The 26,017-nt window shown below is 41.9% G+C and overlaps 1 protein-coding gene across 10 annotated transcripts in view; it reads left to right on the forward strand.

The window, feature by feature from the left end:
* LOC143036394 (E3 SUMO-protein ligase RanBP2-like) overlaps positions 1-26,017 on the forward strand; it is a 216,592-nt gene that overhangs the window by 94,206 nt on the left and 96,369 nt on the right. For 9 of the 10 annotated variants that reach the window (XM_076203695.1, XM_076203701.1, XM_076203703.1 and 6 more), the window contains 7 exons: positions 6,962-7,093; positions 8,809-8,901; positions 14,115-14,457; positions 16,096-16,227; positions 17,713-17,976; positions 24,722-24,822; positions 24,964-25,126. In XM_076203695.1, the coding sequence (XP_076059810.1) occupies positions 6,962-7,093; positions 8,809-8,901; positions 14,115-14,457; positions 16,096-16,227; positions 17,713-17,976; positions 24,722-24,822; positions 24,964-25,126 (1,228 nt within the window). The remainder of the gene's footprint in view (positions 1-6,961; positions 7,094-8,808; positions 8,902-14,114; positions 14,458-16,095; positions 16,228-17,712; positions 17,977-24,721; positions 24,823-24,963; positions 25,127-26,017) is intronic. The other variant, XM_076203697.1, reaches the window with a different exon arrangement.

The following is a 26,017-nucleotide window of genomic DNA, read 5'->3' on the forward strand; positions in this document are numbered from 1 at the left end:
TCACTTCTCAATTTACGTTCTACCTCCACTCCTCCCTTTCCCGCCACATTCACACCCAAGTATCTAAAGCTATTCACTTCCTCCAGTCTCTCCCTTGATACTCACTTCCAGTCTGCTGCCACTTTCACCCCTTGTACATCCTATCACCTTACATTTACCCACATTTATCTTCAACTTCCTTCTTTCACACACTTCCCAAACTCTGCCACTAACTTCCTCAATACCTCCTCTGACCCTGCTTCAAGTGCAGTGTCATCTGCAAACAACAGCTGGCTTACCTCCCACTTTTCTTCCTTTTCTTTAACCATCTCCAATCCCTGACCCACCACTCCATCCATATATAAATTGAACAGCCATGGTGACATTATACATCCCTGGCGAAGTCCCACCTTTACCTCGAACCACTCGCTCACTCCATTTCTAATCCTGACACAAGCTCTACTACTCTTGTAAAAACACTTGACAGCCAAAAAAAGCTTTCCTCCTATCCCATATTTCTATAATACCTCCCACAGTGCCATCCTGTCTACCCTGTCATAAGCCTTTTTCAAATCCATAGAAGCCCAAAAAATATCCTTACCTTTTCCTATAGCTTTCTGACATGTCTTATCACAAAAATTAGATGTATGCAATCTTTACCTGTCCTAAGCCCACACTGTTCCTCACCAATTACCCCCTCTGTTCCTCTCCTAATCCTCTCAATCAAGACCCTCCTATAAGCCTTCCCAACTACACTTAACAAGCTAATCCCCCTGAAACTATTACACTCACACTTGTCCCCTTTTCCCTTGTAAAGTGGAACTATACAGGTGGTCCTCCGGCACTCAATCCTCTCTTAAACAAACATTAAATAACCTCACCAGCCAGTCCTCCATCACTCTACCTCCTTTTTCAGACATTCTGTATGACATCCATCCTGACCAGGTGCCTTAGCTGCTCTCATCATCTTAACTGCCTTTTCTTCATCCTTCCTTATTTCTCCTCCATTTTCCTCTCTTCACATTTTTTCTTAGCACTTCCCACTGCAACTACCATTCCCTTCCTATCCTCCTTCACATTTAGCAACTCCCTAAAATACTTTGCCTATCTACCTCTTACTACCTTCTCTTCCTTTATCATCTCTCTATCTGCACCTTTTGCCATTTCTACTTGATTCACCTCCTCTTCCTATCTTAATTTCTTTCCAAAACATCTTTTTATTACTTTCAAAATTTTCTGTCATATTCATACCCTATTTCACATCTGCTCTCCTCTTTTCCTCCCTTATCTTATGCTTTACTTCTCTTTTCTTTGTACTTTTCATGACTCCCTTGAACAATTTTGTAACCAATCTGTGAAAGCTCGCTTCTTCTCTATAACCTTCTTTGCTTCCTCATCCCACCACTCACTACCCTTCCCTCTATTTCTTCCTGTCCTCCTTGTTCCATACACCATCTTTTCACACCTTGTGACTCCCTCCTTGAACCATCCCCATTCCTCCTCCACTCCCTCCCACTCCTCTTTAAGCTTCCTCTTGTATTCCCTCTTTTCTTTCTCATTTAAGCAGTTCACTCTAAGCACCTCCCTACCTTTTGTCCTTTTCCTCTTTCTCCATCTATCCTCCACTCTCAACTTACCTTCCACCAAAAAATAATCTGATATTCCCCCACTGTCTCCCCCTAGAACATACATCCTTAACTCTTCCTATTATACTCCTATCTACCACTAAATAGTCCATTAACACTCTATCTACCACCCTTCCATCCACCTCCCTCTCCTATATGTACTTATGCTTAGCTTTCTTTCTAAACACTGTATTTGCTATCAACTCTCTAGACATATCTCTACCATCAACTCTCCACTACAATTCTTTCCTGGAACTCCACATTTCCCAGCCACTCCATCTCCCAATACTACTACATTGATGTTTCTCCCTAATCCCTCTATGCACTCCTTTAAATCTATCCAAAAATGCTACCCTCTACACTCTTCTCACTACCAGGCCCATATGCACTTACAAAAACCCACATTTCCTTTCCCAGTTTCACCTTCATCCACATTAACCTTGGAGAAACCTCCTTCCACTCCACTACACGCTTACCTATCTCTTCACTTACTATTATAGCCACCCCTTCTCTCCCTCGCCCTCTCTTCACTCCTGAGAACCTCCCAACTACTTTCCCAAACTCACACTTTCCCCTCCCTCTCAACTTAGTTTCACTTAAAGCCAATACATCCATCTTTCTTCAGACAAACATGTTGCCTATCTCTTCCCTTTTACTCTCATCTGTACTACCTCCACACACATTAAAAGACCCGAACCTTAGGGTACTGGTTGGAAAACTCCTAGACCCTCTTATGCATTTATTTTATTTAGGAATGTCCCCTGTGGGCCTACAGGGAGAAGGATGCCTTGTCTTATTCCCCGTCCCATTTTTCTCACCTCTTACGATTCAAGTGAGAATAATTGGGGGCAGTATTCTATCCCCCAACCTTAAGAATAAGGATTACCTCTTTCTGCTGATTCCAACTGGATTATTGACAATCAATCCCATTATGGGTCACTAATCCATGTGTTTGCCATGTGGGGGCTAATCTGCAGGGCCTAGAGACAGGAGTCTTGGTCCAAGGCAGAGTGAAGTTGTAGTGCCATGGTTGCTCTGAGATGCCACTGTGGGACTAGCAACATGCCTCTTTGGTCCTCTATTCAGGCCAGAAAGGATAGCCCCTCTTGGCCCAGATAGAGAAATCAACTGGGCTGATTGGCTTGAATTTATGGGTCAGGCATGCCCTGAGTCAAGCAACTAATGCTTGGGCCAACACCTTACTGTCCATGGCTGTCATCCCCTAATATTAACCATTTCAGTACAACTGAAATTCTTGCACACAGCATTGGCTACTATATGTAATTTGCATCACATTACTTGCATTGTTGTTGTTGTTGTTGTCGTTCCCTAGACTGTCTGTCCGAGCAGTCCCGTCTCCCCAAGGAAGGCCACAGCCGAAACTGGGTTTTCCCACAAATCCTTTATAGAGTGTATGTTGTGTTGTTTGCGTGCATGATTGTGTATAATGCAGTCTTCCATTATGTGTTGTATGGTATGGGGTGAAGTGTTACATCCTGGGCAGCTGTTCACAACACGGTCGTCCAGCCTCTTCTGGTAGCTTAGAAGTGCTGGGTGGTGACCGCATCGCAGTCTGGCCAAGTGGACTCTGTCCTTACGTGGGAGAGAGGATTCAGAAGGGTGGATATCAGGGGGTCTGGCATGCAGCAGTGTGTTGTCTTTCAGTGTGTTAATGGAGCGGTGAGTGATATGATTATGAATATGTTTCCGGAGGCTGGTATTTGGTGGTTGTGGAGGAAGAGAAGAGAGTATCTGTGTGTAATAAAGGTCTTTGGGTGTAGTTTTAATGTTTCTTGGTGTGTGTGGGTGTTCTGCTATGTAGTGTAGCGGGTGTGATGTGTTTGTGGTGGCTGCAGCAAGTGTTTGTGTGCCTCTCATGTCGAGGTGGTCCTTGACTTTGAGGACTTTTGTTTCATGGTGTAAATGGTCTGTAGGTGATGTATTTGTGCAGCCTGTAATTGTTTTTAGGGCTTTGTTTTGTATGATTTGAAGGGTGTTGTGGTGTGTCTCACTGAGATTAGGAGCCCATGCAGGACTCGCATAATTCATCACTGAGCGTATGCATTGTTTGTATATTGTTATATTAGTTTCTTTGTTTTGTCCAAATGTTGTTCCAGTGATTGACTTAAGTGCGTTAAGTTTAGGTGTGCATTTGTTTTTTATGTTTGTGAGGTGTTGTTTGAAAGACATGGATGTATCGTATGTTACACCAAGAATTTTCGGTGTGTTTGTGTGTGGTATTAGAGTGTTGTTGATGTAGAGATGAGGTATGTATTTGTGTTCTTTTGTCCAGTTGGTGAGAAGTGTTGCTGTAGATTTGGTTGGAGCTATTTTGAGTCTGTTTGTGATGAACCATGTGTTGAGTGTGTCAAGGTAAGGCTGGATTATTTCTGCAGCTTTGTCTGTGTTACGATGTGTGCATGTGATTGTTATGTCGTCTGCGTAGGAAGAGATTTGTATTTCTGAGGTGTCTGGCGTGGGTAAGTCATGCATGTATAGATTAAATAATGTGGGGGATAGAACTGAGCCCTGTGGTACTCCGTTCTTAATGTTTCTGATGTGCGATGATTGGCCATTATATGACACATGAGCATTCCTGCCTGCCAGATAATTGGCCAGCCATCTTTTGGTGTTATTGTGCATGTCTGTGTTATATATTTTATTTGTTAGGTTGTGGCGGGGGATAGCATCAAAAGCTTTACTAATGTCCAATGTTATAAGAAGTGTTCTGTGGTGGGGCCTATCTGAATTGATGCCATCTAAAATTCTTTGTGTGAGGTTTGTCAGAAGAGTGTTTGTGGAGTGTAGTGGCCTAAAACCGTGTTGTGAGTCAGCAAGGGGAATATATGGTGTGACAAGTTTAAGTATTAGGCGTTCAATGACTTTAGAGGGGGTGCAGAGAAGTGTGATTGGGCGGTGCGATGTTGGGATTGTTGGGTCGTTGTTCGGTTTTGGAATGGTGATTATTTTACCATGCTTCCAGATGTCGGGTATTGTGTTGTGTGAATAGCTGTAGTTTGCAATGTTTGTGAGTGCGTGTATACCTTGTGGTCCAATGTGTTTTAGGTGGATGTTGCTTATGTTATCAGGGCCACAGGCAGATGAGTGCTTGAGACTATGCAATATGAGTTTTGTCTGACTGTCTATGAAGGGTGTATAGTCTGAGTCTGTGGGAAAGTCTTTCTTACGTCGAATGGTGCGTCGGTCGTCAGGGTGAGATGTAAGATGGCTCGTCTGCAAAATGACGTATGAGTGCGTTTGCTTGTTGTCTGTTTGAGGGTAGATTATCTGTTGTTGTGATTATTGCTGCGTGAGAGCGTGTAGTGTTAGTGTTGGATAGTGTGATGCTGTTGAGTGTTTTGTACAATTTGCTGGTGTTTGTTTTGTGATCAAGTGTATTGATAAAGTTTTGCCAATTTTGTGTTTTTTGTTCATGTATTTTATTGGCAATCACAGTGTTTAGTGTTTGTATTTGGTCTGCTATGTTTTGAGGGATAGGTGTGGGGGTATCGTGTTTAAGTGTGTCACGTTGTCTGATGAGGCCTTGGATTTCTGGTGTGAAGTTGGGGTTGTGTGATTTTCTGTTGCCTCTAGGGATGTATCTCTTGTCTGCGTTTTGTATGATTGTATTAAAAGCGTGCACAGCATTGTTTATGTTTGTGATTGGTGTACTGTTAAGTGTTTCAAAATGTTGTTCCGTCTCTTCATTAAAGGCTTCCCAGTTAGCTCTCTTGTAATTGGTGTAAGTGTGTCTGTGGCCAGCTGGGGTGCATCTTGTTTTGGTGGTGACGATGATTGGAAGGTGGTCAGAACCAAGGGCTCCGACCACTCTCCATGATGTTGTTGGGGTTAGGCAGGGGGAGCAAAAGGTGATATCAGGAGAGGAGGGAGTGTAGAGGGCTTGGTATGGGATATGTGTATGATTATGTGTGTTGTTCATGATAGTCAATGAGTCGAATTGAGTCTGTATATCAAGCCCTCTGTCTGTGTCAGGGTTGTTGACAAACCAGGCAGACGACTTGGCGTTGAAGTCACCACCCATGATCAGGTTGGGGATTGAGGTTAGTTGGCTGAGTTGAGGTCTGAAGGTGTTTGGAACTGTGGGGGATGATTGGGGGGGAATGTACATGTTAACTATTGTTAGTGTTGAATTGTTGCCTGTGCGGATACGAATGGATTGGGTTTCTGTTGTGTTATCTGTGGTAGGGAGGAGAATTTTGGTTGTGGCACTTGTGTCCACAAAACAGATGGAATGGTGGATCAGGGTGATGAGTCCACCGCCATTGCCGTCAGTCCGGTCTTGTCTGATGGTGGTGTAATTATGAAATGATGGTGTTTTGTGTGAGTGTCTTAATTTTGTTTCTTGTAGAATTGCAATGTGTATGTTGTGTTGTTTAAGAAAGTGTTCAAGTTCATGTTTTTTAGTGTTTATACCGTCAATGTTATGTTGTAATATGTTGATGTTGTGTGTTTTGTATGTGTTGTATGTTGCCGTTTGGGGTGGTAGTGGGGAAGGTGTAGGATCTGGGTCAGAGGGGGGGAAAGGAGAGATCGGGGACAAAGGAAGGGGAGTACTAATCGGGGGTAAGGGCAAAGGGAAATTGGGAGTGGGTAAGGGTGTTGGCTGTGGTTGGGGAGGTGGGATTGGGGTTACTGGAGGGCAGGTAGAACATGTCCAAGTGTTTGTGTATTGGTTTGTGTCAGCAAGTGTTGTACAAGTGAGGTGGGCCCAGTTTTTGCACATATTGCACTGAACTGAGCCCTTTGTCTGTCTGCTCGAAGTAATGTAGAATATAAAGTCACTGCTGTATTACTTATTACTCATTCTCTTTTACTCTGAGTAATAATAGATACAGAAAAGGAGATCAAACCAGTTCACAGAATCCAGGGGTAACTCATGTACAACTACAAAGAAAATATAATCAAGACGCCGATGCTGGCATCCTCATGTACCCACTCACACCTCCTGAGGCCTACTTAGGCTTCATCGTACCGAAGTGGTAAAAGTGGTGGAGTATATTGGTCTCCCATCATTGGATTTGGTGGTGGGTGAGGATATGGGAGGGCAAATCACAGCTTTCTTCACAGAGTGGTGGAGGTATGGAGCATACTAGATAAAACAATAGTGTGTGCAAAAACAATACAAGAATTTAAAAACAAATTAGATATGGCAAGATACAGAGACAGGACGCCAAGAGCGTAGTTCCCCTTCCCATAAGATACAACAAGGTAAGTACATGTATCTCTCTCCCTCTCCTCCTCTCTGGTCAAGTGAAAGGATCCCCCACTTGTTTATGTTAAGGCAGTATATTTTAATTTTCATTGAATCATGATAACCATTTTACTATATTTTTCAGGTGTTGTTCGAGGATCGGTCCAAATTGTTCCGTTTTGTAGAAAAAGAATGGAAGGAGCGAGGTACAGGAATGATTAAGCTCCTATACAACAAAGAAAAACAAACAGTTCGTGTTTTAATGAGAAGAGATCAGGTTAGTTTTTTAATATACTGTAAAAGAAATTGATGTAATTTTTTTTTTATTTGAGTTAAATGCAAGGATAATGGGTCAGGGAATGGAGATGGTTAAAAAATATGGGAAAAAATGAGATATAAGCTGATGACAATGTGCTTGTGGTAGGATCAGAGGAGGGATTGCAGTTAGTGACAGTTCGGGAAGGTGTGGAAAAGAAGGAAGTTATACATGTGGGTAAAAGTAAGGTGATGAGATGTACAAGGGGAGAAAGTGGCAGCAGACTGGAAATGAGTATTGAGGGAGAGAGACTGGAGGAAGTGGATTGTTTTAGATATTTACGATTGTGACAGGAAAGGAAGGAATGGAGGTGGAATGTAGATTGAGAGAAGTGAGTAAATGCCTTGGGGGATTAATAAGTGTAATGAGAAATAGACATTTGGGAATGGATGCTAAGAGGAGATAGTACGGAGGGATTGTGCCAACAGCACTGTACAGGGTAGAAACATGGAACATAAGAGAGGAGGATTTTGAATGTGTTTGAGATAAGGTGCCTGCAAAGTATAAGAGTTACTAGGTTGGATAGAGTAAGAAATGAGGTGAGGAGGAGAACGGAGGTGGAAAGGGAGTTCGGAGATTAGGTTGATGAAAGAGTATTGGGATGGTTTGGACACATGGAAAGAATGAGTGAAGACAGAGTAGTAAAAGAGGTGTGGAAGGAGTGAAAATAAGGGGGCGACCTAGGATGAGATGGGTGGATGAGGTAAAAGGGGCATTGGGAAAGAAGGGAATGTCTGTTGAGGAGGGACAGGAGAGGACAGAAAATAAGGATGAATGGAGAATGATTGTGTATGGATGATGCATGAGGGGATGGGGGCTGGGGGGTGAGGGAGTATGTGTGATAAAAAAAATTGAAGCAGCCCGAAGGGATTTCTCCCTGTCTTCTCCTTTTCTGTATAAGGGGACAGAGATGTAGGGGGGGGTGTCACTGATTTAATGAAGCGGCCTTGTTGTAGACGTGCTGTTTCTGATCCAGGGCAGCGGGCAAGATGCAGGTTTGACCCATCAACCAGGAGGTGCCAAGATAAGAGGGTTGAGGGTAGTGGAGTATGTTGGGGATGAAATGAGTATGAGTGGTTTTTATGTCTCCCCCCCCCCCCCCCCACACACACACACTCTCGCTCTCTCTTTAGGAGGGGAAAAGCCTTAGTGTATATTTATATATATATACGAGTGTAATTTTTTTGTACACTGAAAAAAGAAGTCATGATGTGAGTAATAGTAATAGGGTTTTTGACCACTTAAAGACTGTAACACAGCTTAGATTTTCATACTTGACAAGCTATTTTAGGTTCTAGACTCTTTTTGTGTTTCCTGCAGAAGGATGATACTTGCCTTGATAGGGCCACCTTCTTCACAACGGGTAAAGGGCCGTTGGTAGACAGACTATAGATTTTCAGAACTAATAGTTCAGATGTCTGTTGAGATGGGAATGGAGAAGGAAGGGGATAGTTGGGAATGGTTGTGTACAAATTATTTTTTGATACAGCCTGAAGGGATTTCTGTCTTCTCTATTTTTCACATGAGAGGACATTGAGGGAAGGTCACTGTGTAAATGGAAGTATCACACAGTCAGCACTTGCAGATAATTGTTTTTGGTTATGTGGGAAGTTTTGAGCTAGAATTTACATTGAAAATTAATTTCTTATCATAAAGAGACTTCCATTTCTTTCCAGACTCATAAGGTATGTGCAAATCATCTCATCAATGACAGTATCACTCCACAATTTATGGCAAACAACGACAAAGCCCTTATGTGGGGTGCCCAGGTAAATATTGTCCCTCTAATTATCTCATTTCTTCCTCCTTTCCCTCACCTCTCCATCCATCCCTCCATCTTCTTTCTACCCCCTCTCTATATCTAATCACTCACTCTTTTTGGCCTCTCAACTCACACTGTTTCATCATTCCTCTCCCTCTCTCCTCTCACACACACTCTCCTCTTTATCTTATCTCTCCAAATCTCTCCTCTGTCTTATCCCCCATGTCTCTCCTCTCCCTCTCCTTTCCTGTCTCCTCTCTTTCTCTCTCTCTCTCTCTCTCTCTCTCTCTCTCTCTCTCTCTCTTCCTTCTCTCTCTCTCTCTCTCTCTCTCTCTCTCTTCCTTCTCTCTCTCTCTCTCTCTCTCTTCCTTCTCTCTCTCTTTCTCTCTCTTTCTCTCTCTCTCTCTCTCTCTCTCTTCCTTCTCTCTCTCTCTCTTCTCTCTCTCTCTCTCTCTCTCTCTCTCTCTCTCTCTCTTCCTTCTCTCTCTCTCCTCCTCCTCCTCCTCCTTTCTGTTCTCACTCCTCTCTGCCATCTCACATCTCACTCCTTTTTTTTCTCTCTCTATCTCTCTCTCTCTCTCTCTCTCTCTATCATTACTCTACTCTCATTTCTCTCCCCCTCTCTCCCCTCTCCCTTCTCTTCCCTCCCTTCTCTCTCTCCTCTCCTCTCTCCTTCCTCTCTCCTCTCCTCTCCTCTCCTTTGTCCTTCCCCTCATTCTCCTCCCTATCCTTCCTCTCTCATCTCCCTCTCTGTCTTTCTCCCATTTTCACAAGCACACACAATACACGATTTTAAGAATAAACTGGATGCGGAGAGATACGAAAACGGGTCACTACAAGCATAGCTCTCGTCCCATAAAATACAACTAGATAAATACACACACACACACCGACCACAGTCTGGAACAGACGTCTAGAATGAGCTCAGGACTGCAGCGCTTTCTCGATAAGTTGGAGGAAACCCCCTAGTCTGGTATTGTATTGGGACAGGGGAGCTTTGCTTATCAAGTGGCCGAAATTATATATTAGAGTAAATTCACTTAGTGGTAACAATTCAGAATGGAGGATGGTGAACATAGACAAAAATATGGTGAATCAACGATAAGAAAACTAGATGTGAGCAAGGTTGAATTACTGTTAGGTGTCATCCCAAAAAAAAAGAGCTTCAACATAGTAATGCCACAGAGGAATCAAAGGTATGAAGATATTATTAGATTCTCAGGATTTGCAAGAGAAGATAGAACACTAGATGTAGGTATAGATTTGGGAAAGGAAACAAGGTATAAAAATAATCTAAGAAATGAGGAGATTTTAGAACTAATAAATTAAATTATGGGGCAATGTATAGAGAAGTGAAGGGGTTGAAAGACAAAATGCTGAAACAAACAGGGAGCTTAATGATCTTTTAAAGGAATGAAACTTAGTAGAATATGAGAATGAAAGAATGAAAAATGAAGATACTAGCAAAAAATAAGGCTTTGGAAGAAAAAAAGTAAAAACAAATACAAGCGGTCACTGAGAAAGTTGGAGAAACTGTAAAAGAGACAGATCTTCAAGAAATCAAATGGCAATGGAAAGTGGAACAGGAAAAACAAAAAATAGATTTTAGAAATTGTACAACAAGAAATGGAAGAAAATGCAAAGGAAACAATCATTAAAGTAATTAAAGAGAAAGAAAATTGGGTCAGGGACGCAGTTGATAAAAAAAAATGTATAGTAGTATAAGATATTAAAGAAAAACAGTGTAGCGAGGTACTTAGAGAAAAAGAGGAGGAATAACAAAAGAAATTCTGAAAGGGATACAAGAGGAGGGGCAGGAGATGGAAAAAAGAAAGAGGAAGTGCATGGAATAGGACCATTCTAAAAAAAAAAAAAAAAAAATAGACTGCTAAAAACTAAATTAAGGTCTCAAATGATAGTGGAAGTGCTAACAAAAACTACAAAATTGATAAATTTGTGAAAATTGCAAAAATATATGGATAAAAAAGGAAATTAGCAGAGAAGCAGAGGGAAAAGACACTAAAAAAGAAGCTAAAAAAAAAAATGAGAGACTATATATATATATTATATATATACAGTAGAAGCCCGATTTAACGAACTAATTCAGCCAAGGTCCAGTCCGCTAAATTAAATTTTCCGTTAAATTGAGCAAGTGAGCGTTGGTGTAACAGTGTTCCCAGAGCGGATTGTAAAAATGATATGTACCTAAAAATTCCCCCCTCTCCTTTTATGCAATGGGGGGACGAAGAGGGGGGGGGTGCCGATTTAATGAAGCAGCCTTGCTGTGGATGTGTTGTGTCTTGCGACACTGCTTCTGACCCAGGGCAGTGGACAAGGTGCAGGGATGATCCGTCATCCAGGAGGTGCTCAGATAAGAGGAAGGGTGGAGGGGTGTGGAGTGTATTCAGGGATGGAATGGATGGAAATGATTTTATGCCTCCCTTTTTGGCTACCTCCCTTGTAAGGGGGAAAAAGCCTTGGAATATGTATGTATGTACACACACACACACACATACAGGACAAATAGGCAAAGAACTCGCAACTAGGGTCAAGCAACACAAGTACAGTGTAAAAACAGCACAAGAGTCTAGTGCGCCGTTTATCCATATGAGAGATTGGACCAATGCCTCTTCTATCATAAATTGTGATTCATTTGCCAAAAGAAATATAATTGAAAGTTGCATGATAAAAAATTCTGAAGGATCTAATATTAATATTAGCTATGGTTTGTTTAAATTAGATAATTTTATCATTGACAAAATTTATAATCAAATTAAATCATTACAAAAATGATTTAATTGTAAGTGTTCAATGTTAGTGACATTTTCTCCATGTGTTATGTCTGTTCCTTTCCCAGTTTATTGTATTACCTCTTATATACCTATGTGACAATTTTCTTTGTTGTAATCCCCTGAAGATGTGAAATATCACGAAAGCGCTTGGGAATTCTAGTTTTCTTTTCTGTTTTTTCCCTGTGGTTATCAGCAATCTTTTGGATCACGTGGTTTTGTGATCTTTTTGCATTACAGTATACATATTATTGTAAGTGAATTATAGGCAGCACAATCGTGAATTGCAAACGAACAGCAATGTGCAGTAATTTGTTGCAACGTGTGTGTGTGTGTGTGTGTGTGTGTGTCGTGTAACAATGATATGAGCTGTATGTGAATTTTAGGGAATATTAGTCATAGCTTCGTGTTTGGTTCGATGTATATAATTCTAGCGATTAACCTCTTCAGTATGGGCCAAAATCTCGCGGGCAGCATTAGCTGCCAGACGTACGATGTGTCGTAATAATACTCGCATCATAAAATATAGTCACCGCTTATATCGATGGTACTCTCTTCCACCCGTGAATTTTGATAACCATAGAAAATGTGATGACAGTTTAGAGAGTGTCATTACGCAGGGGCAACTACAATAAATATAATCAAGACGCTGATATGGCAGCCTCGCGTATCCACTTGCTCCTCATGCTGCCTACGTATGCGGCACCGTATGGAAGGGGTTAATAGGACTGGGCAGTTGGTTTTTGGATAGTTAGCGTTATTGTTGTGTTGTTGCAGAAAACGTAGTTCGTTGTTATAGAAGTGTTTTTCGTGGTGATTACTCTCGCGTACTGATTTTGAATTTTCCCATCAACTTACTGTTTCATTATTTTGTTTTCCTATTATACCATCTATTTCTACTTGAATATATTTCTGCTACAATTATACTTTATACATATACTGAATTATATATTGTATATATATTATAGTACGTATATATATATATATTTATATACCTCCAAAATACTAAATTATAAATTTTTCCTTGACTCCACCACCACAATCTGGTAACATTGGACTCTGAGACACGCATGTGGCTAGTTGACGGAAAATGCTCAACTTAACTTACCGTTCCCGCTAAATTGAGCTATTTTCTTAGACGCGCGTCTGGCCAGCTAACGGAAAATGGTCAACTTAGCAGACCATTTCCACTAAGTTGAGCATTTTCGTTATTGCTATTTGCAGTTTGCTAATTTGAACTTCCGCTAAATTGATATCCGTTAACCTCTTCAGTACGGTTTAAAATCTCGCAGGCAGCATTAGCTGCCAGACGTACGATGTGTCGTAATAATACATACATACATACATATACCAAGGCTTTTTCCCCCTTCCAAGGGAGGTAGCCAAAAAGGGAAAGGCATAAAAACACTCCCACCCATTTCATCCCTAAATACCCTCCACACCCCTCCCACCCTTCCTCTCATCTGAGCACCTCCTGGATGACGGGTCATCCCTGCACCCTGCCCACCGCCCTGGGTCAGAAGCAGTGTCGCAAGACACAGTACATCCACAGCAAGGCCGCTTCATTTAATCGGCGACCCCCCCTCTCCGTCCCCCTTTGCATATAAGGCGAGGACGGGGAGAAATCCCTTCGGGCTGCGTCAAAATTTACTCACACATACTACCCCACCTCCTCATGCAGTCACAACATCATCCATATACAACCATTCTCCACTCACCTCTGTCTTCCGTCCTCTCCCTTCCTTCCTCAACAGACATTCCCCTCTTCCCCAAAGCCCCCTTCACCCCATCCATCCACCTCATCCTAGGACGTCCCCTCATGTTCACTCCCTCCACATCTGCCTTCCATACCTCTTTTACTAGTCTTTCTTCACTCATTCTTTCCATGTGTCCAAACCATCCTAATATTCTTTCATCAACCCTATCTCCCAAATCCTTTTTCACCCCTGTTCTCCTCCTCACCTCCTCATTTCTCACTCTATCCAGCCTAGTAACCCCCACCATACTTCTCAGACATAATTTCTTAAAATGGGACAATGGAAAAACAAGAGGACATGAAAAACTCAAAAAGGATAACTATAGAAGAGATCTGAAAAAAATAAACTTCCCACCTAGAGTACTGGATACCTGGAGTGATTTAGATAAAGAAACAGTGTGTGCAAACAGTATTCAACATTTTAAGAAAAAAAAACTTGATGCTGAAAGATACAAAGCCAGGTCACCATGAGCATAGCTCCCTTCCTGTATAATACAACTAGTTAGAATACAGATGTCACCACTTTCTCTTCTCTCTCCTCTCTCCTCTCATATCACTCCCTCCACTATTCTCTCCAAAATCTATGCTGATATTGTATTTCTATTTGTCTTTTTTGAATGGCTAATTTTGAGAGAAATTAGGTAAAGATTTTCAAAGAGAAATTTATGCTTTCAGGATTTTGCTGATGAAGAGCTAAGAACAGAAAAGTTCTGCTCTCGATTTAAAACAAGTGAAATAGCCGCCAACTTCAAGGCAGCCTTTGAAAATGCTAAGAAGCTTGTTGTGGAAAAAGAGATAAGTGGTGATGATGAGGCTACGGCTGAAGAACCAGCAACAGAGGCACCAGCTCCCCAGAAACCACTCTCTGAACTTTTCAAGCCTACTGCTGGATCGTGGAGTTGTGATACATGTTTAGTGAGGAATGACCCCGATAAGAATGTTTGTGTCTCGTGTCAGACTCCAAACCCCAGTAGTACAGCAGTATCCACCTTGACCACAGATTCTACTTCTCTTGCTGGTAAGTCATATTCATGCCTAATATACTTGTTTTCCTACTGTCTCTGTGTTAAGATATAAATTGTGTTTATATGACTAGGAGCTAAGATGAAAGGAATAACAAATGGGTGAAAGGTGGATGCATGTGATGACTGGCTATGTATATACCAAGAGCTTTTTCCCCCTTATAAGGGAAGTAGCCAAGTCAAAGGCACACACCCACTCCCATCCACCACCCTTTCCCCAGTCTTATCTTAGTTCCTTATGCATGACAGGTCATCCCAGTATCTTACCCACTACCCTAGATCAGAAGCAATATAGCAAGACACAGTACATTCATGGGAAGGCCACTTCACTTAATCGACAACCCCTCTCCACCCCACTACTCCTCCCTTGCAGAACAGTATCATCTATATGCTTCTTTTCAGATGATTCTAAATTGTTAAGGAAAGTGAGTACTGAAACGGATTGTGAATCACTGCAGAGAGACCTAAACAAGGTTAGGAAATAGAGCCAAAAGTTGGAAGTAGACTTCAGCATAAAGAAATGTAGCATAATGGAATTCAGAAAAAGTAAAAAAAGAATATCAGGACAATATAAAATTGGAACAAAGGAAGTAAAGAAAGTGGAATCTGAAAAAGACCTGGGAGTAATTATCTCAAATGACATGTCCCCTGATAAACAGATAAACAAAATTGTCAGAGAATCTTGCAACTTGCTAAAATCAATAAAGGTGGCTTTTACCTATTTAGACAAAGAAATGGTTAAAAAATTACTAGTCACACTAATAAGCTCAAGACTACAGTATGCTACAACACTATGGTCACCCAGTACCAGAAAGAATACAAAGAAAATTTAAGGAATCCAGAGAGTAGCCACAAAAATGGCCCAACCTGTTATATGAAGAGAGACTAGCTAAATTGTAATTACCAACTTTGGAACAAAGAAGAGAGAGGCAACCTGCTGAACATTTACAGAAATACAAAGGGACATGATAAACTCAAATATGATAGTTATAGAAGAGACCTGAAAAAAAAATCCACATAGTGTAGTGGATATTTGGAACAAACTGGATAAAACAATAGTGGTGCAAAAACTATGTGAATTTAAGCGCAAACTTGACACTGAGATACAAAGACAGGTCATCAGGAGCATAGCTCCCATTCCTGGAAGATACTACTAGGTAAATACACAGTTAAGGCAGAAGTATGCTTTGATACAACCTCTGCAGTTCTGGCTTTTGGCCCCTGCTGTGGAAGTATTTTTCCTTTTTTTCATTGTTTCTGACCCAAGCAATCAGCAGGGGACTGATGATCCCTCACAAAAGGGAAACAAGAGGACACAAAAAGAAGCTAAAGAAGGACAGTTACAGAAGAGACCTGAAAAAGAATAGCTTCCCACATAGTGATTGATGTCTGGAACAAACTAAACAGAGAAACAGTGAGTGCCAAAACAATACATGATTTCAAGAATAAACTGGATGCGGAGAGATATGAAAACAGGTCACTACGAGCATAGCTCTTGTCCCATAAAATACAACTAGGTAAATACAAAGAGCCAGGGTAAAAAGGACAATAGATGTGGGATGGATGAAGGTAAAAGCAACTTTTGTTGTATGGTATTAGTATTGCAAAGGTTTTATGATAATGTGTCATTGCAGGAGGAGGCTTCAAATTTGGTACTACTCCATCAACTACCAGTGAAAGCAGCAGTTTGGCCCTTAGCACAGGATCATTCAAGTTTGGTTCCAGTACACAACCCATTGTACCTGCAGTCTCACAATCCAGTTCAGGTGTGTGTGTGCCTATTTATATATATATGCCATTTCCCAACATTACAAGTTAGCTTCACTTCCCTGGATAGACTATAATGAAAGTGATTGCAGTAAAGGGTAGATTGTTATAGCAAGTTTGTGATGTGGAGGAACCTAGGAGTTGATTATAGTAGTGGAATTAAGTGAAAATTACAAATTTTTATACTCATGGTGTCCCATCTTTGTGTCACACCATATCTATTTTGATCTTAAATTCTTGTATTGTTTTTGCACACACTGTTGTTTCGCCTAATATGTTCCATATCCACCACTGTTGGGAAAGCTGTTCTTTTTCAAGTCTCATCTATAACTGTCCGTTTTAAGCTTCCTTCCATGTTCTCTTGTGTTTCTCTTATCCCAATTTAGTAAGTCTTCTCTATCAAGGACATCCATGCCTGTCATAATTCTGTAGAGAGTCAACAAGTCACCTTACTCTCTTTCTTTCTTTCTTTTTTTCTTTTTCTTTCAAATTCCATTATGCTACATTTCTTAGTGTTGAGTTCTACTTCCCACTTCTATTCCCAAACCCTGTTCAGATCTCTCTGTAGTGAGTCCCAGTCCATTTCTGTACTCACTTTTCTTTAACAATTTTGCATAATCTGTGGGGGACTTGTATAACATTCCACACCCTCACCCATGTCATTCACATAAATACATACATATACCCCAAGGCTTTTTCCCCCTTACAAGGGAGGTAGCCAAAAAGAAAAAGGCATAAAATCATTCCCACCCATTCCATCCCTGAATACACTCCACACCCCCTCTTATCTTAGCACCTCCTGAAATGACGGGTCATCCCTGCACCTTGTCCACTGCCCTGGGTCAGAAGCAGCGTCGCAAGACACAGCACATCCACAGCAAGGCCGCTTCATCAAATCGGCAACCCCCCTCTCCGTCCCCCCATGCATAAAATGAGAGGACGGGGAGAAATCCCTTCAGGCTGCGTCAAATTTTGCTCTCACATACTACCTCATCCCCCATCCACCCGCCCATTCCACCTCATGCACTGAGTGTGGTGACTGCTGCCTAACCTATCGTACAACAATATCAGTATAAAATTCTCAAAAACAATAACAGCAAAAAACGACAAAATACAAGGAAAACAAACCATAGCAAAGAAAGGGGCATGGCTAATGGGCGGACCTTTAAATCTCTGGACCTTTAAACCCGCCATTACCTGAGAAGGGTGGCGTTATATGTCTGGAAACCAGTACCACGGTGTTCAGGGACACCACACCAGTCCACACGAAGTTTGACAAAATCGAATATTTTTCACCGAAATGAGAGTCAACCCCCTTAACATCACTACACTTTTTTGTTATACCAACACTTTAAGTAAACCCTTTATTGTTTCTGGTTAGGTACATGTTTATCTGTTCCCTACTTGTATTTTTCTTTAAAAATGTTCCATTTGTCTTCCATCTGTGTTTTCAGTCATGTGAATTAAGTATTCATTCTCTGCAGATGGAATCAACCTTGGCATTGGTTCAGATACAGAAACAGCAGCTGCAACAACAGAACAATCTAAGTTTAGCTTAGGTGGTTTTACTTTTTCATCTGCACCAATTGTAAAGCCTGAAGAGAATATAGTTGAGAAACCTGTAGAGGAGAAGAAAGACTCCATATTTGCAAAATTCTCATTCACTACAGCCAAAGATACTTCTACGAGTAGTGTGTTTCCACCCTTCTCCTTCAACCTTACTACGACCACAACCACCACTAGTCAAGGTAAGACTAATGTAAAATTTGTATTAATGTGAGAAGTTGGATACTCAGTCAGGATTTTCAGCTTAAGATCTTGGTTTTTATGAAATGGTACAGTACATACATATACCAAGGGCTTACAAGGAATGTAGCCAAAGTCAAAATCATAAATCAACTCCTATCCATTTCATCCCTACACACTCCACTCCCATTCACCACTACATATATATATATATATATATCCTCACCAATTACTCCCTCTGTTCCTCTCCTAATCCTCTCAATTAAGATCCTCCCATAAGCCTTCCCTACTACACTCAACAGGCTAATCCCTCTGAAATTACTACATTCACACTTGTCCCCTTTTCCCTTGTAAAGAGGAACTATACAGGCACTACTCCAGTCCTCCGGTACTCTACCCTCTCTCCAGCAAACATTAAATAACCTCACCAACCAGTCCACCATCACTGCACCTCCCTTTTTCAGACATTCTGCATGACATCCATCCAGACCAGGTGCCTTACCTGCTTTCATCATCTTTACAGCTGCCTTCACCTCATCCTTCCTTATTTCTCCTCCATTCTCCTCACTCATCACTCTCATTTTCTTCGCATTTCCCACTGCAGCTATCTTTCCTTCCCTATCCTCCTTCACATTCAGCAACTCCCTAAAATATTCTGCCCATCTTCCCCTCACTGCCATCTCTTCCATTATCAACTCTCCATCTGTACCTTTTACCTTTTCTTCCCTACTTGATTCGCCTCCTCTTCCTCTCTTAATTTCTTTCCAAAACATCTTTTTATTACTTTCAAAATTTTCTGTCATACTCCTACCCCATTTCACATCTGCTCTCCTCTTTGCCTCCTTTACCTTTTGCTTTACTTCTCTTTTCTTTTCTTTGTACGTCTCATATGAGGATTTAGGACGGGTAGATGTTGTGTAGATCAGATCTTTGTGGTAAGACAGATATGTGAGAAAGCTATAGGAAAGGGGAAGGATGTTTTTTGGGCTTTCATGGATCTGGAAAAGGCTTATGATAGGGTAGACAGAAAGGCACTGTGGGAGGTTATGCAGATTTATGGGATAGGAGGAAAGCTTTTGGGAGCTGTCAAGAGTTTTTATGAGAGTAGTAGAGCATGTGTTAGGATTAGAAATGGAGAGAGTGAATGGTTTGAAGTAAAGGTGGGACTTCGTCAAGGATGCGTTATGTCGCCCTGGCTGTTCAACTTATACATGGATGGGGTGGTGCGAGAGGTGAATGCTAGGGTAGTGAGTCAGGGATTGGAGATGGTTAAAGAAAATGGAGTAAAGTGGGAGGTGAGCCAGCTGTTGTTTGCGGACGACACTGCGCTTGTGGCAGGGTCAGAGGAGGGATTGAGGAAGCTGGTGGCAGAGTTTGGGAGAGTATGTGATAGAAGAAAGCTAAAGATAAATGTGGGTAAAAGTAAGGTGATGAGATGTACAAGGGGTGAAAGTGGCAGTAGACTGGAAGTGAACATTAAGGGAGAGCGACTGGAGGAAGTGGATAGTTTTAGATACTTGGGTGCAAGTGTAGCAGGAAAAGGTGGAGTGTAGGTGGAGGTAGAATGTAGATTGAGAGAAGCGAGTAAATGCCTTGGTGGTTTAAACAGTGTAATGAGGAATAGACATTTGGGGATGGATGCGAAGAGGAGACTGTATGAAGGAGTGATTGTGCCAACAGCACTGTATGGGGCAGAAACGTGGAACATAAGAGAAGAAGAGAGAAGGAGTTTGAATGTGTTTGAGATGAGGTGTCTGAGAAGTATGGTGGGGGTTACTAGGCTAGATAGAGTGAGAAATGAGGAGGTGAGGAGGAGAACAGGGGTGAAAAAGGATTTGGGAGATAGGGTTGATGAAAGAATATTAGGATGGTTTGGACACATGGAAAGAATGAGTGAAGAAAGACTAGTAAAAGAGGTGTGGAAGGCAGATGTGGAGGGAGTGAACATGAGGGGACGTCCTAGGATGAGGTGGATGGATGGGGTGAAGGGGGCTTTGGGGAAGAGGGGAATGTCTGTTGAGGAAGGAAGGGAGAGGACGGAAGACAGAGGTGAGTGGAGAATGGTTGTATATGGATGATGTTGTGACTGCATGAGGAGGAATGGGCGGGGAAGTGGGGGGTGGGGTAGTATGTGTGAGTAAATTTTGACGCAGCCCGAAGGGATTTCTCCCCATCCTCGCCTTATATGCAAAGGGGGACGGAGAGGGGGGGTCGCCGATTAAATGAAGCGGCCTCGCTGTGGATGTACTGTGTCTTGCGACACTGCTTCTGACCCAGGGCGGTGGGCAGGGTGCAGGGATGACCCGTCATCCAGGAGGTGCTCAGATGAGAGGAAGGGTGGGAGGGGTGTGGAGTGTATTTAGGGATGAAATGGGTGGGAGTGATTTTATGCCTTTCCCTTTTTGGCTACCACCCTTGAAAGGGGGAAAAAGCCTTGGTATATGTATGTATATATATATATATATATATATATCATTAAATGAAATGGCAAGCTTTTTGTCAATCTTCTCTCTCCTTCGTAAGGCGACTTACGGAACGATACGGAAATTTTAGCCACACATCAAGACCCTAGAAGATTACCAATACTGGAAGCCCTTTACATAAAAGATCTTTCCCCAAAGCTTAATATACAAGCCCATGACCTGCAAGCGTTACTCAGCGTTAGAAGGTCCGCTCATTACGGTGCTGGGACACAAACTGATGACATCACGCACCTCTCAGCCAATGGGAGAACAGACTATACCTAACCCGCAGCAATCCAGCCAATCACACCTTCCGGGTATAAAAGTTGCTGATCTTCATGGAATCTTCATTACTTCTATTGCCACTGAAGATCCACCAGGAGGGGCAAATACGCGTTTTGGCTTTTGACTATGCCTATTTCTATTTCATGGCATACGGCAAATTACAGTGAGACCTCTCATTAACGGACGTTAATTAGCTGTGTTTGCGGTGTTTTCGCTGTGTTTTTGGTGCTGTTGTTTAGTGCATGCAATCACTATGCCACCCAAAAACCACTCCAAAGCACTGAAAACACAGCAAAAACACCGCAAACACAGCTAATTAACGTCCGTTAATGAGAGCTCTCACTATACTCGGACTCCTGCCTATGGAGGGCAAAGTTGCCTACAAAAGAGAGACAAGATTGACAAAAAGCTTTGTCACAAGAAGCTTGCCATTTCATTTAATGAAATAAGCTTGAGAGAGAATCTCCTGCCCATTTATACGAAAAATATATACACATACATATACCAAAGGCTCTTTTTTTTTTTTTTTTTTTTTTTTTTTTTTTCTTTCTTTCCTTTCTTTCTTTCTTTCTTTCTTTCTTTCTTTCTCCCCTAACATGGGAGGTAGCCGAAAAGAAAAAGGCATAGAAACCACTCCCACCCATTCCATCCCCTACATACTCCACTCCCCTCCACCCTCTTCCCTCCCTCACTTGGGACCTCCTGGATGACGGGTCATCCCTGCATCCTGTCCATTGCCCTGGGTCAGAAGCAGTGTCACAAGACACAGCACATCCAGAGTAAGGCCACTTCATTAATTCAGCAACACAACCCCCCTCCTCTTTATCCCCTCATGCAGAAAAGGAGATGGGGAGAAATCCCTTCGGGCTGAGTCAATTTATTTCTCATACATAATCCCTCACCCCCCAACCCTCACCCCATCATACATCACATCATCATCCATACACAACCCTTCTCCATTCACCCCTGTCTTCTGTCCCTCCTCAACAGACATTCCTCTCTTTCGTAATGCCCCTTTCACCCTATCCATCCATCTCATCCTAGGATGCCCCCTCATATTCACGCCTTCCACCTCTGCCTTTCACACCTATTTTACTAATCTTTCGTCACTCATTCTTTCCATGTGTCCAAACCATCCCAATACTCTTTCATCAACCCTATCTCCCAACTCCCTTTCCACCCCTGTTCTCCTCCTCATCTCCTCATTTCTCACTCTAGCCTAGTTACCCTACCATACTTCTCAAACATTTCATCTCAAACACATTCAAATTCCTCTCCTATTATCCATGTTTGTGCCCCGTACAGTTGTGTTAGCACAATCACTCCTTCATACAATCTCCTCTTAGCATCCACTCCCAAATGTCTATTTCTCATTACACTTTTTAATCCACCAAGACATTTTACTTCCTCTCAATCTACATTCTACCACCACCACCCACTCCTCCCTTTCCTGCCACATTTGCCCTCAAGTATCTAAAACTATCCACTTCCTCCAGTCTCTCCCCCTTAATAGTCACGTCCAGCCTGCTGCCACTCTCTCCCCTTGTACATTTCATCACCTTACTTTTGCCCACATTTATTTTCAACTTCCTTCTTTCACACACCTCAAACTCTGTCACTAACTTTCTCAATCCCTCCTCTGATCCTGGTACAAGTGAGTGTCATCATCAATGCAGCAAGACACAGCAAAGCCACCTCATTTAATTGGAGAGATGCAGAAAAAGAGAAGACAGGGAGAAATCCCTTCAGGCTGCATCCCCCACCCACTTTCTTTCATGCATCACAGCATCATCCATACATAACCATTCTCCACTCACCCCTATCTTCTGTCTTGTCCCTTCCTTCCTTCCTTCCTCAACAGCCACCATTCTCTTTCTCAATGCCATTTTACCCCGTCCATCCATCTCCTCCTTGGTCACATCATCTTGTTCACTCCATCCACCTCTACCTACCACACCTTTTACTAATCTTTCTTCACTCACTTTCCATGTGTCCAAACCATCCCAATACTCTTTCATCAGCCATATCTCCAGACTCCCTTTCCACCTGCACTCTCATTTTCACCTCATTTCTCACTTTATCCAACCTAGTAACCACTACCATACTTCTGAGGCATTTCATCTGAAACACTCCTCTTATGTTCTATGTTTCTACCCCATACAGTGCTGTCAACAGAATTGCCCCTTCTTAGCATTCATTCCCAAATGTCTATTTCTCATTACACTGTAACACCCCTAAGGCAGCAAGATACAGCACATCCTCAGCAAGGCCGCTTCATTTCATTGGTGACACGCACTCCTTCCCCTTATGCAGAAAAAAAAGAGAACATGGGGAGAAATCCCTTTGGAATGTGTCAAAATATCATTCACACCTACTCCCTAACCACTATCCCCCACCCACTCCCTTCCATGCATCACAGCATCATCCATACACAAGCAGTCTCCATTCACCCCTATCTTCTGTCTTCTCCCGTCCTTCCCCAACAGACATTTATCTCTTTCCCAATGCCCCTTTTACCACATCCATCCATCTCATCCTTGGTTGCCCCCTGATATTGACTCCTTTCACTCTTTCCCCCCACACCTCTTTTACTAATCTTTCTTCATTTGTTCCTTCCATGTATCCAAACCATCCCACTACTCTTTCATCAGCTCTATCTCCCACCCCTGCTCTTCTCCACACCTCATTTCACATATTCTCCAGCCTAGTAACCCCTATCATACTTCTCAGGTACCACATCTCAAACACATTCAAACTTCTCCTCTCTTCTTTTCTTGTGTTCCATGTTGCTGCCCCATATAGTGCTGTTGACACAATTCCTCCTTCCTCCTACTCGCCGAACTAACATATGAGCAAAGACTATCCAAATTGAACCTACCAACTCTGGAACAAAGAAGAGAAAGAGGAGATTTGCTAACTATCTACAGAATAATGAAAGGAATGGAAGTTTTAGACAGGAACGACCTATTAGTGTGGGAAAACGGTAAAACAAGAGGACACGGAAAAAAATTGAAAAAGTAGTTATAGAAAAAAATTGAAAAGGAACAGTTTCCCACACAGAGCGATTAATACATGGAACAAATTAGACAACAAAACAGTATGTGCTAACACTATACAAGATTTTAAGATAAAACTTGATGCGGAGAGATACAAAGACGGGTCACCACGAGCATAGCTCCCCTCCCATATATTACAACTAGGTAAATACAATCTCCTCTTAGCATCCATTCCCAAATGTCTATTTCTCAGTACACTTTTTAATACCCCAATTAACAAGTGACTGAATTAATAAAAGCGGCCTTGCTGTGGATGTGCTGTGTCTTGCGACACTGCTTCTGACCCAGGGCAGTGGACAGGATGCAGGGATGACTCGTCATCCAGGAGGTGCCAAGATGAGAGGGAGGGTGGAGGGGAGTGGAATATGCAGGGGATGGAATGGGTGGGAGTGGTTTCTATGCCTTTTTCTTTTTGGCTACCTCCCTGTGTAAGGAAGGAAAAAAGCCTTTGGTATATGTATGTATGTGTGTCTTTAACTTTAAGCAACTTTTAGCATGAGGGGATGGGGGGTGAGGGAGTATGTATGACAAATAAATTGACACAGCCCAAAGGGATTTCTCTTCGTCTTGTCCTTTTCTGCACGAGGGGCAGAGAGAAGGAGGGGGGGGGGGGTCACCGAATTAATAAAGTGGCCTTTCTGTGGATGTGCTGTGTCTTGCAACACTGCTTCTGACCCAGGGCAGTGGACAGGATGCAGGGATGACCTGTCATCCCAAGATGTGAGGGAGGGGAGGGGAGTATGTAGGGGATGGAATGGGTGGGAGTGGTTTTTATGCCTTATTCATTCTGGCTACCTCCCGTGTAAGGGTGGGAAAAAAGCCTTTGGTATATGTATGTATGGAAAGATTCAAAGGAGGGCCTGAGGACCATCACTGACATATGGGGCTGTAGAATTCCAGTGTAAGAAATTCAACATATTAACTGTTATATTTTGGCATTCTAGCAGGAGCTGCCGTTTCAAGACCAGCGCCAATCTCATCTGGGACTTTCAGTTTTACCTCAGTGGCTTGTGATGTTAATAGCATTACAACTGATTCTTCCAAAGTATGCTTTTAGTTAAGACTTATTTCTGCTAAGGTTACTTGTGGAAATTTGGTGTAGAAATGGTAAATATGTGTATATAGTTCACAGTCTTTTGAAACATTGTGTAATTTCAACTGATCATTAATTATTTGTTGTGAACAGGGAGAAAGCAAGCCATCATTGTTCAGGGACACTGTATTTAACCCAAATTCAACCAGTGTAGCAAAAGCCGATGAGTCGCAGGATGGTGAAGCAGAGGAATATGAACCACAAGTTGACTTCAAACCAGTTATACCTATGCCAGATCTTGTGGAAGTGAAAACAGGTAATTTTAATGCATCTAATAGTAGATTAGATATTTAAAACCATTAAAATTAACATATTTGAATATAAGATTTTTTTGCAGTAGGTACATGGGGTCATTTCCTTGTATAACCATCAATCAGTCTGCTGCCTCTGGTATTACTTGCGGAAGAGCCATGGCTCTTGGGTAACCAACTATGGCCTCCTTGAATGATGTGGACCAAACAGGTCATTCTTAGTTGCAAGCTATGGGTCTTCTGTAATAGAGATCTAGTACAGATTGATTTCTTCAGGTTAATTGCACGCAATCGAGTTTCAAAACTGTAGACTGTCGAAGACAACAATTTTTAATAGTGCAAGGAGAACAGGAGGCCTGGTTTGTATTGAATGGGAGGGGGAGCAGTCGTGGTTATCCAAAATTATTTCTCTGCAGTGTTAGTGATTTAACAAGAGAAAATGCAAGAAAATATAAATGATCACAAGACAAATGTCAACTGGAAAGCAGAGATATCTAGGGGCACTACATCAAAGTACATTGTAAACAGACTGATAGAAATACCAACAGATTTGAATTGTATAATGAAGACTTCTTTTCCGGTTTTGGTAAGTACAAATGAAGATTTAGTCAAATTATAGACATGGAAAGGGAAATGAGTAACAATAGAAAATGGTGGGAGAACAAATTCCCTGAATTAAGGAAGGAGATTGTAGAACTAATGGAATATTTAGCCCAAGCTGATAATGAAATATCTGATCTGAAGAAATCAGACTCTGAACTTAAGAATAAAGTCAATATAACTAAGAATTATATGATAGAAGTTAAATGTGAAAATGAAAAAATGAAGATTAATGATACTACCAATAGTGAGAAAAAAACTGCAAGGGGGGACAGAGAGGGAGGGTCGCCAATTTA

This window comes from Oratosquilla oratoria, chromosome 20 (genome assembly GCF_046742065.1).
Source record: "Oratosquilla oratoria isolate Oo_2021 chromosome 20, ASM4674206v1, whole genome shotgun sequence".
NCBI classification, from domain to species: Eukaryota; Metazoa; Arthropoda; class Malacostraca; order Stomatopoda; family Squillidae; genus Oratosquilla; species Oratosquilla oratoria.